At 39.6% G+C, this 12,312-nt stretch overlaps 1 protein-coding gene across 1 annotated transcript in view; it reads right to left on the bottom strand.

Moving 5' to 3' along the window:
* The window catches only part of nrxn3a (neurexin 3a), a 221,435-nt gene that overhangs the window by 69,291 nt on the left and 139,832 nt on the right, over positions 1-12,312 (bottom strand). The window contains exon 11 of the mRNA XM_026306642.1: positions 1,652-1,855. Within this exon, the coding sequence (XP_026162427.1) occupies positions 1,652-1,855 (204 nt within the window). The remainder of the gene's footprint in view (positions 1-1,651; positions 1,856-12,312) is intronic.

Here is a 12,312-nt window from a genome sequence, read left to right as displayed (position 1 = left end):
AGATTATATGAATTAATTAACTAGACACAGTATTTACAGTAAAATGGCCACTTGTAGTACCAGCTACATGAGTCTTCCAACCCAACACCGTTTTACCTAAGGCTTAATTATTCAGATTTAAAAAGTCAAAGTCTCTGGCTCCAAAGACCCTGCACCAACAAGCTGGTAGCAGCTAACCTTTATAGAGCCATGGATCTTTGAAAATTTGAGCAGTTCAATTTGACATAATGTGATTTGCTATTAAAACAAGAAAAAATTGTAAGAAAATGTAGTAATAATTAATGAACTGAACAGTGCCACTGAGGCCAGAATACTGCTGTGAAGACAGTGAGGGTTGGTCACCATATGTCTGGTCGTTTCATGTGTCGTCAACCGCAACAGAAAAGTGGGAGCAAACAGCCACGATCCAATCAGCACCAGCACCATGCAGAGGCACAGGAACCCCAACCACTACATCTGAAGGAGTTTCCTACTACTACCAAGCTCCATAGATCAGAAACTATATCTGTATCTACATTTGTCAAATATTCTGTAGAAACCCAAGCAGATTTTCCTGACATAGGTTAAAAAATCTTATAAGCACTGACGTATTACAGCTGCAAAAATTGTGACTGAACTCTATGGTATGACATATAAATTCATTTATTCAGTTTAGGATTTATCTAAATGTGGTTTGACAAACAAGCTGATATCTGCTAACATTGCTACAACTCTTACAGTATTACACTTCCCTAAACATACTGTGTAAGCAAGATATAAATTGAGTTATTTGACTATATTTTGACTGTGGTACTCTTTACATATTATTATATTATGTTTGGAAGTGTTTGGAAGTATTTGGGGGTCACAGCCAGCTGTTGGTTTTGCTGGGCTCTGTTCTCGGGCTGTTCACCTGACGGGCCGCAGGCTTAAGGCCTTTGAAGGGGTGAATACCATCTTTTTATAAAGCATGATGGAAAATGGAGTTGACAGTTAAACATAAAAAGCAAAACACAGAAGAAGCCAAAAAAGACACCATCAGCAAAAAAAAAAAACCCACCCAGATGAAAAGGAAGGTGACAGAGAAAATACTTGTCAGACAGAAAAATGTGTGACAGAAAAGAAAAGTTTCTTCTAATGTCCTGCAGAATGATAACTGAAGATCAGAAGGAACACTTGGTGAAAGTCACCACTTGGAAAGTCTCAGCACACTTGTTCTTTAAAAGACTTTATAAGAGACCAGACTTTCATGCCCAGCATCTCTATATCATAATGAACTTACTGTGCTGTGACTGTCTTAAAAGTTTGGTTAACAAGATATGGTATGAATATGATTTTTTGTTTCACAGATGGCACAAACATGTTTATCATTGAAATAAAAAAGATATGATGGTATAGCCTAAAATGTTATCCAGTAAATAGTTGTATTCAGTAAGCAGTCCATGGTTATTGGTGTGCACAAACCGCATTAACAACCATGCAAAAAAGGTCAAAACTCTATTTTTGCTGAGAAAAACCTTTAAACAATCATAGTGATGAGTAACTGATGAAAAGACTGCACACAAAGATAGAAAAGAGTGAGGGGGGGGTCACTGCTCAACGGTAAACCATCTCATGGTGAAGGTGGAGGTGTCAAGACAAATGGTTTGGGAGTGGGGAGAGCATACGATACCTAGGTTGACCGTGAGTTTGACGCGACCCCCATCCAACTCCAGCCTAAGTGTATCGGCTGAGTCTCGGGAGGTAGTGGCCATGAGGATACCATAGGCTCGCTGGGAACGAAAACGCAGAGAGACATCCTCTGCCTCTGTGTGCATGATGGTCGGCATCACCACCTTCATATACATGCTGCCATCATAGGAAAGGATTGAAGCCTCTGTGAGAGGAAGGCAGGAGCATAGAGAGATGTTATAATTGTTGTAACATCAAGGAAGTTCGGAGTCAATATTATAGGCTGGTACTTGATCCTTTACTTTCTATAATCAGGTCAATATTTTAATTTGCCTACTACTGCTGACCACAACTTCTAAAAATTCCAGGCATTCATTTACTTTCTAAAGCAAATCAATATAATTTTTGTAAAACCTTTGTTCACACTAAGTAAACAATCTTAAGGCATCACTTTGGGCTCTAACTTGTGTTTGGCATTTGTCACTGCTGACATGAATATTCTTTCTATAACATTTCACAAATTGCTAAATAAAGGACTAACCGATTCATTGTGATGAAATGTGTCTTCATTATATTGCATTTGTCCTTGTAACAGATTGTCATGTCTACCAAAATACCATTTTCATATCTTCAAACAAAAAACATAGTTTGACAAACATAAACCCTGTTACATTCTTTACCTCTATGGATGCAATGAGTAGTTTTCATCTGAGAAGGTGCCCATTTTGTATGTCTTATGTCATGCATGTGCACACAGATGGTGTAATAAACATTCCTGCCAATGATTATACACTCTTGTCCGGATCAGCAGGTGGCCCCAACACATCCTGAAATGCAGCAATACAACAACAAAGGCTAATATAGCCACAGGCGGCGATGAACGGCCTTCACCCCGAGCGGACCACCTCCCCAAGCAGACCACCTCCCTGAGTAGATCGTTCCCCCTTGAGGGGACTTCCTCCCCCCAAACTGACCTCCTCCAAGACCCCCACAAGACTGAGCTCATTCGGTCAAAAGCCGTAGGACGAATTCGAAAAAGTACGAGGTGAGCAAAAACGGCGAACTCAATGACCTCCAATAAAAATCCACACTGGTGGACTTCCTGTTGGTTGTACAACCTCGACATGATAAGCTTTTTTGCTTGGCCCAACATGACAAATAAACGTGCTGAATTTGGTGACTGTGCGATGAGAAAAATGTGGGTCGGCCTCCCAGAGGCCCAATGCAAGTTTGGCGTTCTCGGGGGCGCTGTAGAGCCATTGTTTTGAGGTCATTTACAAAAGCTTTAAATAACAAAATTTTCACACGCTGTTGAAGTAGGGGCAAAATTTGGTGCATTTTTGAATATGTTTAGTGGGTCAAATTTGAGGTAAAAGGTGCAGAAAAAAAGTATAATAATATTCCTATCAATTTCCAGGCCCACGGCCACCTGTCAATCATAATATATACATTTTCAGAAAGGTCTCGTGCATCCCCACATCATAGTGGGGTGTGGATCAGTCTCCCATGCTACCTGGGGGGACCTCTAGCAGTTTTGCAATCCTGGCTCATTGAGCGATTATAATAGGCCCTTGCCTGCACTGTCAGTGGGCTCGGGCCTAATAATAGGAAAAGCCAGGATGTAAAATCTGCAGGATACAAAATACTTCACCTGTGCAAATGTTATATGAGCCGGAAGATTCTACATATTCAATAGTCCATGCATGCACATACTGTAAATATACCAATACAAACACACAGGCACATTTCTCAATAGTCTTTGTGCCTTGTTACGTTTGGGCTGGTGTTAAAAGTTAACCTGTGATCAAATTAACTGATGGAAGTCTCTGTAATGAAGTGATTGACTTTGTACCAAGACACATTAACAATCGAATGACTATAAAGAGATGCAAAGAGAGTAAAACTAATTGCGCAACAACTGCAAAGAGACACGCAATGAGTAAAAGTAGATGCAGAACAAACATGACGACACAAAATGAGTTTAAGTAGAATTAGACAGGTAACGTCGTAATCGTAAACAGACACAAAATACTGGCGTTTCTTGCCCTTATATAGGAGGGGTTTGGGGAGGTTGGAGTGCTGAGTGCATTGTGGACAGTTGACACAAACAAAGCGGTCAGTCATTTGCAGCATGCTGCTCTCATGTGGGCATATCACTACTCCCCATCCTCTGGCATCTGTCCTCACACTGGCTTATATTAGGTGGTTTATATTTAAACCTGGCAATTAATCAAAAATGACCACCTGTGATTATATCTACACAAACAGAACAGGTACAGCAGTTTTGTTGTATATTACTCAGTGACTTTCAATTTATGCAGGGTTGCTTATGTGGATACAACCAAATGACAGCGTGGAAGTCATAGTATCGAGAAGGGTGTATTAGTATAATGCAAAGGCTGCTTCCAGAGCCAGCAACAGTTAATCCCTGCCAAAATGTGAAGGTATACAGAGTATGACTCATTTATTTGGCTCCAGCAGTTGTGTATTAGCTATCCCATGTTGCTCTTTTAGTACCCGTCTAACTGAAAGCTGTTGACACATTTCTCTGTACCTCATACTGGCTGTTACATCATGCTGTGGTTCTACACTTAGTGTGAAACACAGTTTTTTTCAAAGACCCATGCATATGTCAATGGCAGCAAGTACAAGAAAACAGCAGATTGCTCAAAGTCACACACACAAACATTGTGTGCCGGTTTCTTGTGTTAGTGGACCTCAACTTCAGATTATTTTTTGAAACACTGCTATGTTGTTTGCTCTGTCCACAACTTCTGCTTTAATTGTAATCAACATTTTAACCTTTAGGGGACACTGATATTGTTTCTATATACAGCGTTGCGGTTTTTAGTCTCATGTGCATCTGACCAAATAGATGGCTTCCAATATACAAATAGCTATCTACACATGCATTTACTCACCTGTAAAGGTGATCAGGACCATATATTTGCACTTCAACTCAATTTTCTTGTAATTTACATGCACAATTACTATTCAGTAATCTACTCACACCAGTGGAGCAGTGTAAACAGACCAGAGATCACAAATATGCAAAACTAACTTCTTACTGAGACCGTAAAAAGTGAAACCATTCTCAGCCTCTGGAGCTTTCCCTCATACTTTTAGTGAAGAAGAATTATGTCACCCAGTGCAGCAGTTTCTCATTGCTGTGTTTTTAATAGTTTTCAGACAACAATGAAGATCTAAAATCACCATCCTTATCTTTTAATGAAACCCCAAAGCCAGTATAACCCAAAACCTGCCCTAAACACTGCAGGTTGGAATTGTTTTCGCTCTCTGTCCACTTTATGTTATATTCATCCTGGAAAGCAGGGCTGTTTCCGTGCACTCTGCTGGCATCAATCAGAAGTGATTATTTACTCTGTCAGAGTCACTTAATATGATAAATGAACCAATAATACGCTGAGACATTATGTGTCCACTAAATGTCCCTTGTTCAGTTTTGCTGCAATAACTAGAAAAAGTGGCCACAGAGCACACAGCCTATCTGCCTGCTGGTACAAAGTAAACTGAATGAGTAGGAAAATGAGAAATAATAGAATGGGGAATTAGTGGATAGAACCATGATAAATTAAAAACCGCTCATAATTTGATATACCTTATGATTTATATAATAGAGGTGCTAAAACATGGAGCTTGAAAAAAGATTTAACAGAATTGACTACCTTGAAAATAATGATGCAACATAAATGCACAATAAGCTTTTTAATTTACATTTAAAATGAAATCAATACAAATGAAAAACAGCACATTTATCATATCTCAGAAAACAAAAAACAGCAACATTTCACAAAACAGAAAAAGGCAGTACATCCATGGCCAGTCAGTTGATCCACGGGATTACATACTGTATATTCATATAGTAGCAGTAATCAAGGTTCATTAACCCTCTGGGGTCTAAGGGGGTTTTGGAGCCCTAGACAAATTTTGACATGCCCTGACATTTGTGCTTTCCTCAGTTGCTTTTAAACATATTATTGGATAAAGTCTGATAACACTGTAATCAGCACAAACTGGGCTACAATAATATGTGAGCAGCAAGTTTATACATGATTGTGTTTTTGAGAAAACAGCGTTTATGCATAGTTGGTGAAAAACTACAATTTTTACAGTGGGTACGGAAAGTATTCAGACCCCTTTAAATTTTTCACTCTTTGTGTCATTGCAGCCATTTGCCAAAATCAAAAAAGTTCATTTTATTTCTCATTAATGTACACTCAGCACCCCATCTTGACAGAAAAAAACAGAAATGTAGAAATTTTTGCAAATTTATTAAAAAAGAAAAACTGAAATATCACATGGTCATAAGTATTCAGACCCTTTGCAGTGACACTCATATTTAACTCACATGCTGTCCATTTCTTCTGATCCTCCTTGAGATGGTTTTGCTCCTTCATTGGAGTCCAGCTGTGTTTAATTAAACTGATTGGACTTGATTAGGAAAGGCACACACCTGTCTATATAAGACCTTACAGCTCACAGTGCATGTCAGAGCAAATGAGAATCATGAGGTCGAAGGAGCTGTCCAAGGAGCTCAGAGACAGAATTGTGGCAAAGCACAGATCTGGCTAAGGTTACAAAAGAATTTCTGCAGCACTCAAGGTTCCTAAGAGCACAGTGGCCTCCATAATCCTCAAATGGAAAAAGTATGGGACGACCAGAACTCTTCCTAGACCTGGCCGTCCAGCCAAACTGAGCAATCGTGGGAGAAGAGCCTTGGTGATAGAGGTAAAGAAGAACCCAAAGATCACTGTGGCTGAGCTCCAAAGCTGCAGTAGGGAGATGGGAGAAAGTTCCACAAAGTCAACTATCACTGCAGCCCTCCACCAGTCGGGGCTTTATGGCAGAGTGGCCCGACGGAAGCCTCTCCTCAGTGCAAGACACATGAAAGCCCGCATAGAGTTTGCCAAAAAACACATGAAGGACTCCCAGACTATGAGAAATGAGATTCTCTAGTCTGATGAGACCAAGATTGAACTTTTTGGCGTTAATTCTAAGCAGTATGTGTGGAGAAAACCAGGCACTGCTCATCACCTGCCCAATACAATCCCTACAGTGAAACATGGTGGTGGGAGCATCATGGTGTGGGGGTGTTTTTCAGCTGCAGGGAGAGGACGACTGGTTGCAATTGAAGGAAAGATGAATGCGGCCAAGTACAGAGATATCCTGGAAGAAAACCTCTTTCAGAGTGCTCAGGACCTCACACTGGGCCGAAGGTTCACCTTTCAACAGGACAATGACCCTAAGCACACAGCTAAAACAACAAAGGAGTGGCTTCGGAACAACTCTGTGACCGTCCTTGACTGGCCCAGCCTGGAGAGACTTGAAAATGGCTGTCACCATCCAACCTGACAGAACTGGAGAGGATCTGCAAGGAAGAATTGGCAGAGCATCCCCAAATCCAGGTGTGAAAAACTTGTTGCATCATTCCCAAGAAGACTCATGGCTGTACTAGCTCAAAAGGGTGCTTCTACTCAATACTGAGCACAGGGTCTGAATACTTATGACCATGTGATATTTCAGTTTTTCTTTTTTAATAAATTTACAAAAATTTCTACATTTCTGTTTTTTTCTGTCAAGATGGGGTGCTGAGTGTACATTAATGAGAAATAAAATTAACTTTTTTGATTTTGGCAAATGGCTGCAATGACACAAAGAGTGAAAGATTTAAAGGGGTCTGAATACTTTCCGTACCCACTGTAAGTCACTGAAATAAGGCCATAAAACACATGCAGAACATTGGTTCACAAGATTTTAAGAAATGCATCTTGCAGCCAAATGCTTCACAATGATGTGAAAATCATCTTGTTCACTCATTCACAGAAAACAATACACTGATTTAAATTTTGTAAGACACTTTTTGTTTAGAAAAGACATATGCAGGAAGGTGTGTCTCACCATGAATAGTCGTGATTTACCTGAGAAGACAAAGATCTGCATATTGAGCTGCATAATGAGCCTTTCAGTCAGGAATGTGGCTGAGAGGGAATTAGTGCAATACAATGCAGATCCAAACATTCGTCACCTGAGTCGCGTTTTTCCTCTGAGGACAAAGTAAACTCTTTGTCACTTTCTGGAACATATTAAGCGCTTCTTCACCTGCGTAATGTGCCATCACCCAAACTCACAGAAAAAGTGAGTAAATTCTATGATGAAGTTTGACGTTTTATGCCATTTCTCGGGGGGTGTGCACATAATTACCTGGTTCACCTCAGATTATTTCCACATGAACAGTGCGCTCAGTGCGAGGTGGGATCACATTAGCTATAAAGAGGTGAGACAAGAGAAACCATGCTGCTTACTTTCATACGGATTAAATAAAAAGTGTTGATTTGTTTTTCAACTTGAATTGTTTCATTTAAAAGAAAACATTTCAAATTTTCTAGCCATATATTTCTTATTTTTATAAGACAAGAATTTGCTGAGATCCTGGTTGTTTTATTTATGTGTCTGTGAAGAGAGATGACAGAGACAGAGAAGACCGAGAGCGAGTGGGTTTGAAGACCGAGAGAGTTTGTTGTTATTCTGAGTGCATACAAATAAAACTAGACCCTTTACAGATTCGCGCCAGCGCGTTCGTCTCTGAATTGACTTGGTTTCTGCACATTCTAAAATACTATTCAATTTGTGAAACGTTTTCTGTTTTGTCATTGTGGTTTGGTCAGTGCCATTGTGTTTGGCACATTAAAGTAACACTATGTAACTTTTGCTCGTGGTTTCCCACATCTAGTTGAGAAGCGCAATTGTCTGTTACCAATGTCTTCAATACTGTCAATGTATAAGCTTCCCCTTTGGAGTGCAATACACGTGAATTTGTTGACTAAGCTGACGGAACTGGCAAATCCAGAATGTAAGCCCGTCTGATATTTATTTGTGTTTTGGTTCGTGTCTGATCATTCTCTTTCTTTTCTTCACTTCCTCAACAAAACCCTCTTTGGTTTCTTTACTGCCTCTGCCATGGCATTAGTTTTGAGAATTCCATGTTAGATTGTTACGTATTATAGTTAGCTGGTGGCTAACTCGTCCCAAGCTACGAGTAAAACGTGACAAATGCCATAAAGCAGGTTACACTCAGTGAAGTCTTTGTATTTGCTCAACGTAACAACAAACAACATCCAGCTTATTTGTCTGTTATTTGAAACACTACACTTTTCTGCAATAACAATCATGAATTAAATAAGGTATATACAGTACTACAGTATAGCACAATTTTAAAAACACATTTTGAAGTCAGTTTCTTTTCCTATGGTTAGGGTTAGTAAGGGTCAGAAGGCACAGCAGAGAATGTAGTTCCTGCATCAGCTCACGAAGTTCAATTTGCCCCAAGAGCAGCTGGGACAGTTATGCAGATGAATCATCAAGTCTGTTCTCTACTAATTTTTCACTGTGTAGTTTGGTTCAGCAACCCCAAAAAAAATCTGTGCCAACACTTACGAACAGCTCAACCATGTTCGTCTGTAAATACCCAAACACTGCAATGTTGATGTGTGCACAATAACTGTAAATCAGTGTTGTAAATTATTCTATTTCTCTACAAATATAATTTTTTTTCTTTTTATATCTACCTTATGTGTACATATTGTTATGACAAAGCATAAGGAAAGCCCTTGTACTTGTAGCAAATTCATTTTGGCAATAAAGACGATTCTGGCTTTGATTCTGATTAGTTGCTCAAAATAAAACAGAAAATAAGAAATATATAAATCACAGAAAAGGTTTCAAGAAGAGACAAACTCTGTGGTTCTGATCAGTGAAGAGGTAATGAGAAAAATACAAAAAAAAACGCAAAACAAATACAGGAATCTCAGGAAGCTTTCATGACTTTTATGTGAATAGGAAGGTTTAGACAAACCTTTGAGCACAAAATATTTGATGGAAATTCTACAACCTCATCTGTCACTGCAAGGAATAATTGCTAATTACAGTGTAACCCCTAACTGCATCATTACTCCATCATAATGACATCATCAGTACATACAGGATGTATATATTTAACTTCATTTTGAAGAAATGTTTTTGAATCAAATATATGTAAGGTAGATGTTTGTTCTTGAGCCTTGACACAGTATTCATAGAATCACACCCTAACTTTTTACATTTACCTAAGGGACATCACTGTTGCATGGAAGATAAACTATAGGAAATAAAGAAAGCAGGATTTAATTATGAATGCAGGGGCGTACGTAAAAATACTAACACTGAAGGTGAGAAACTCTGCAAGTACAACAATGCAAGTATGTCGCTGATGCAGGAGCACAACAATAAAGGAAAGTAGACATACTAAGAAGGGAACAAGGCATAACCTAAGGGGACACAACAGACAGAACAAAGAACAAACAATTGACCAGATTACAACAGGACCAAAAACAGCAAGGCACAAGAATGTCCAAACAAAATATGCAATCAGGGGTAGAGTCCAGCAAAGGGAAACAGAACAAAGGTAACCAGGAAAAGGAGGAGCCGGAATGTGACTTAAGGTGACAATCTAGCAAACCGTGAGAATATCAGGTGTAAACATTGAGATGAAACAGGTGAAAATAACAGGGCAAGTAATGAATTATGTAAATGCTAAGGAGCAAAAACAGTGGTTGGACAGGAGGTGTAGCAAAATAAAAGTCTATAACTGTATTTCAAGATGAATATAGATGTCTTTGATTACAATTACTACAGGGTTTCAGCCACAAAACGTGTTCTCGTTCTACAGCATGTCTGAAGTAAAGGTCTTTAAAATTAAATGACAAAATCGAGAATTTCACTTTGCATTCTAAAACATTTCTTACTGTTGAAACGTCTATCAGCAGGACATTGATTGTTAGTGGCTTCCAAAATTGTTACATGCAGTTGGTATAATAATAATAATAGTTTTCTGATCTGCCATTTCTATGGTCGAGTTTGTTTAGTTTTAGGAACAAACCATACTCAGTTATGGTTAGGGAATCATCAAGGCCATGGTAATAAAAATAAAACATGATTAACATTAAACACTGTGGTAACCAAAAACAATACATAGCAAATTGTTAATATATAATTTGGTGTATTTAATGCCCCACAGCATAAACATTTTGCGCCCAGTTTGCAGCCCAATTACAATACAAGATATTTTCTGAAGTTACAAGATCAAGTACATGTCTCTTAGACCACATCCCGACTAGACTGCTTAAAGACACACTGTCATTAGTTGGCTCATCTTTATTAGATTTGGTAAATTTATCTCTAATAAGGCTATGTAACACAGGCCTTTAAGACAGCAGTAATCACACCCTTACTCAAAAAACCTAGTCTTGATCCAGGAGTCTTGGCTAATTATAGACTATTATAGATTATCCAACCTACCATTTATTTCTAAAATCCTTGAAAAAGCTGTTGCTAAGCAGCTGTCAGACCATTTACACAGGATTGAATTATTTGAAGATTTTCAATCAGGATTTAACGGAGTTTCTTCTGAAGTCCATCACAACCTCCTTTTGTCTTCCCCACATTGAGGGACAGGTTGTTAGTGCCACACCATTCAGCCAGCTGTGCCACTTCCTCTCTGTAGTGCGTTTCATCATTGTTGCTGATGAGGCCTACCACCGTTGTGTCATCAGCAAACTTGATGATGTGGTTGGAGCTGAACTTGGCAGTACAATCGTGGGTCAGCAGTGTGAAGAGCAGTGGGCTGAGCACACAGCCTTGTGGTGCACCTGTGTGGTAGTGCTGGAGGTGTTGCGGCCGGCACGGACTGACTGAGAAAGTCCAGGATCCAATTACAGAGGGAATTGTTAAGGCCCAGCAGGTTTAGTTTATTAATAAACTGTTGTGGGATTATTGTGTTGAATGCTGAGCTGAAGTCGATGAATGGCATTCTAACATCATGAATGGCAGTCTTTATTTTCTAGGTGGGTAAGAGCCAGGTGGAGGGTGGTGGAAATCGCGTCAGCCTCCATGTGTCTCTGCTGTCTGTGAAGTGATTGTTGATTTTTTTTTTTTTTGAGCATATTGACCATTTTGCATTTTTGATGCCACTGGACAGATTGGCTCTTGCTGCTTTGAGGGCTGATTGATCTCCTAATCTGAATACTTCATCTCTGGTCTTAAGCAGCCCACGAACCTCTGCTGTCATGCACAGTTTCTGGTTGGCACGTGTAGTGATGGTCTTGGTGACTGTTACATCTGTTACATCTGGCCTTTTTTTATATAAGCATTCACAGTTTCCGTGTACTCCTGCAGGTTTGTGTGGTTGTTGTAGGTGGCTGCCTCTTTAAACATGCAATCCTGCAGTGTTGAGGTAGCATCATCTGGCCAAATTGTGATGAGTTTTTGGACCGGTTTAGCGAGTTTCATAAATGGATTATATGCTGTGATTAGCATAACCGAGATGTGATCAGAGGTGGGGGGGGGGGTTCAGCCTCGTACGCGTTCTTCTCTGTTGTGTAAACAAGGTCTAGTGTGTTGTTTCCCCTTGTTGCAAAGTTGACATGTTGAGAGAACTTTTGCACGACTGTCTTTAAGTTAGTGTGATTGAAGTCACCGGCTATGATGAAAAAGCTGTTTGTTGTTCGCTGGTGGTGCTGTACAGTTCACGGAGCGCGTCCTTGACGTTTGCACATGGAGGACAATAACAATGGCCGTGAACTCCCGTGGCAGATAGAACTGTCGACA

Source organism: Mastacembelus armatus, chromosome 22, assembly GCF_900324485.2.
Source record: "Mastacembelus armatus chromosome 22, fMasArm1.2, whole genome shotgun sequence".
NCBI lineage: Eukaryota > Metazoa > Chordata > Actinopteri > Synbranchiformes > Mastacembelidae > Mastacembelus > Mastacembelus armatus.
The sequence above is the reverse complement of the archived record's forward strand: the minus strand, read 5'-3'. Positions and strand labels throughout refer to the sequence as shown.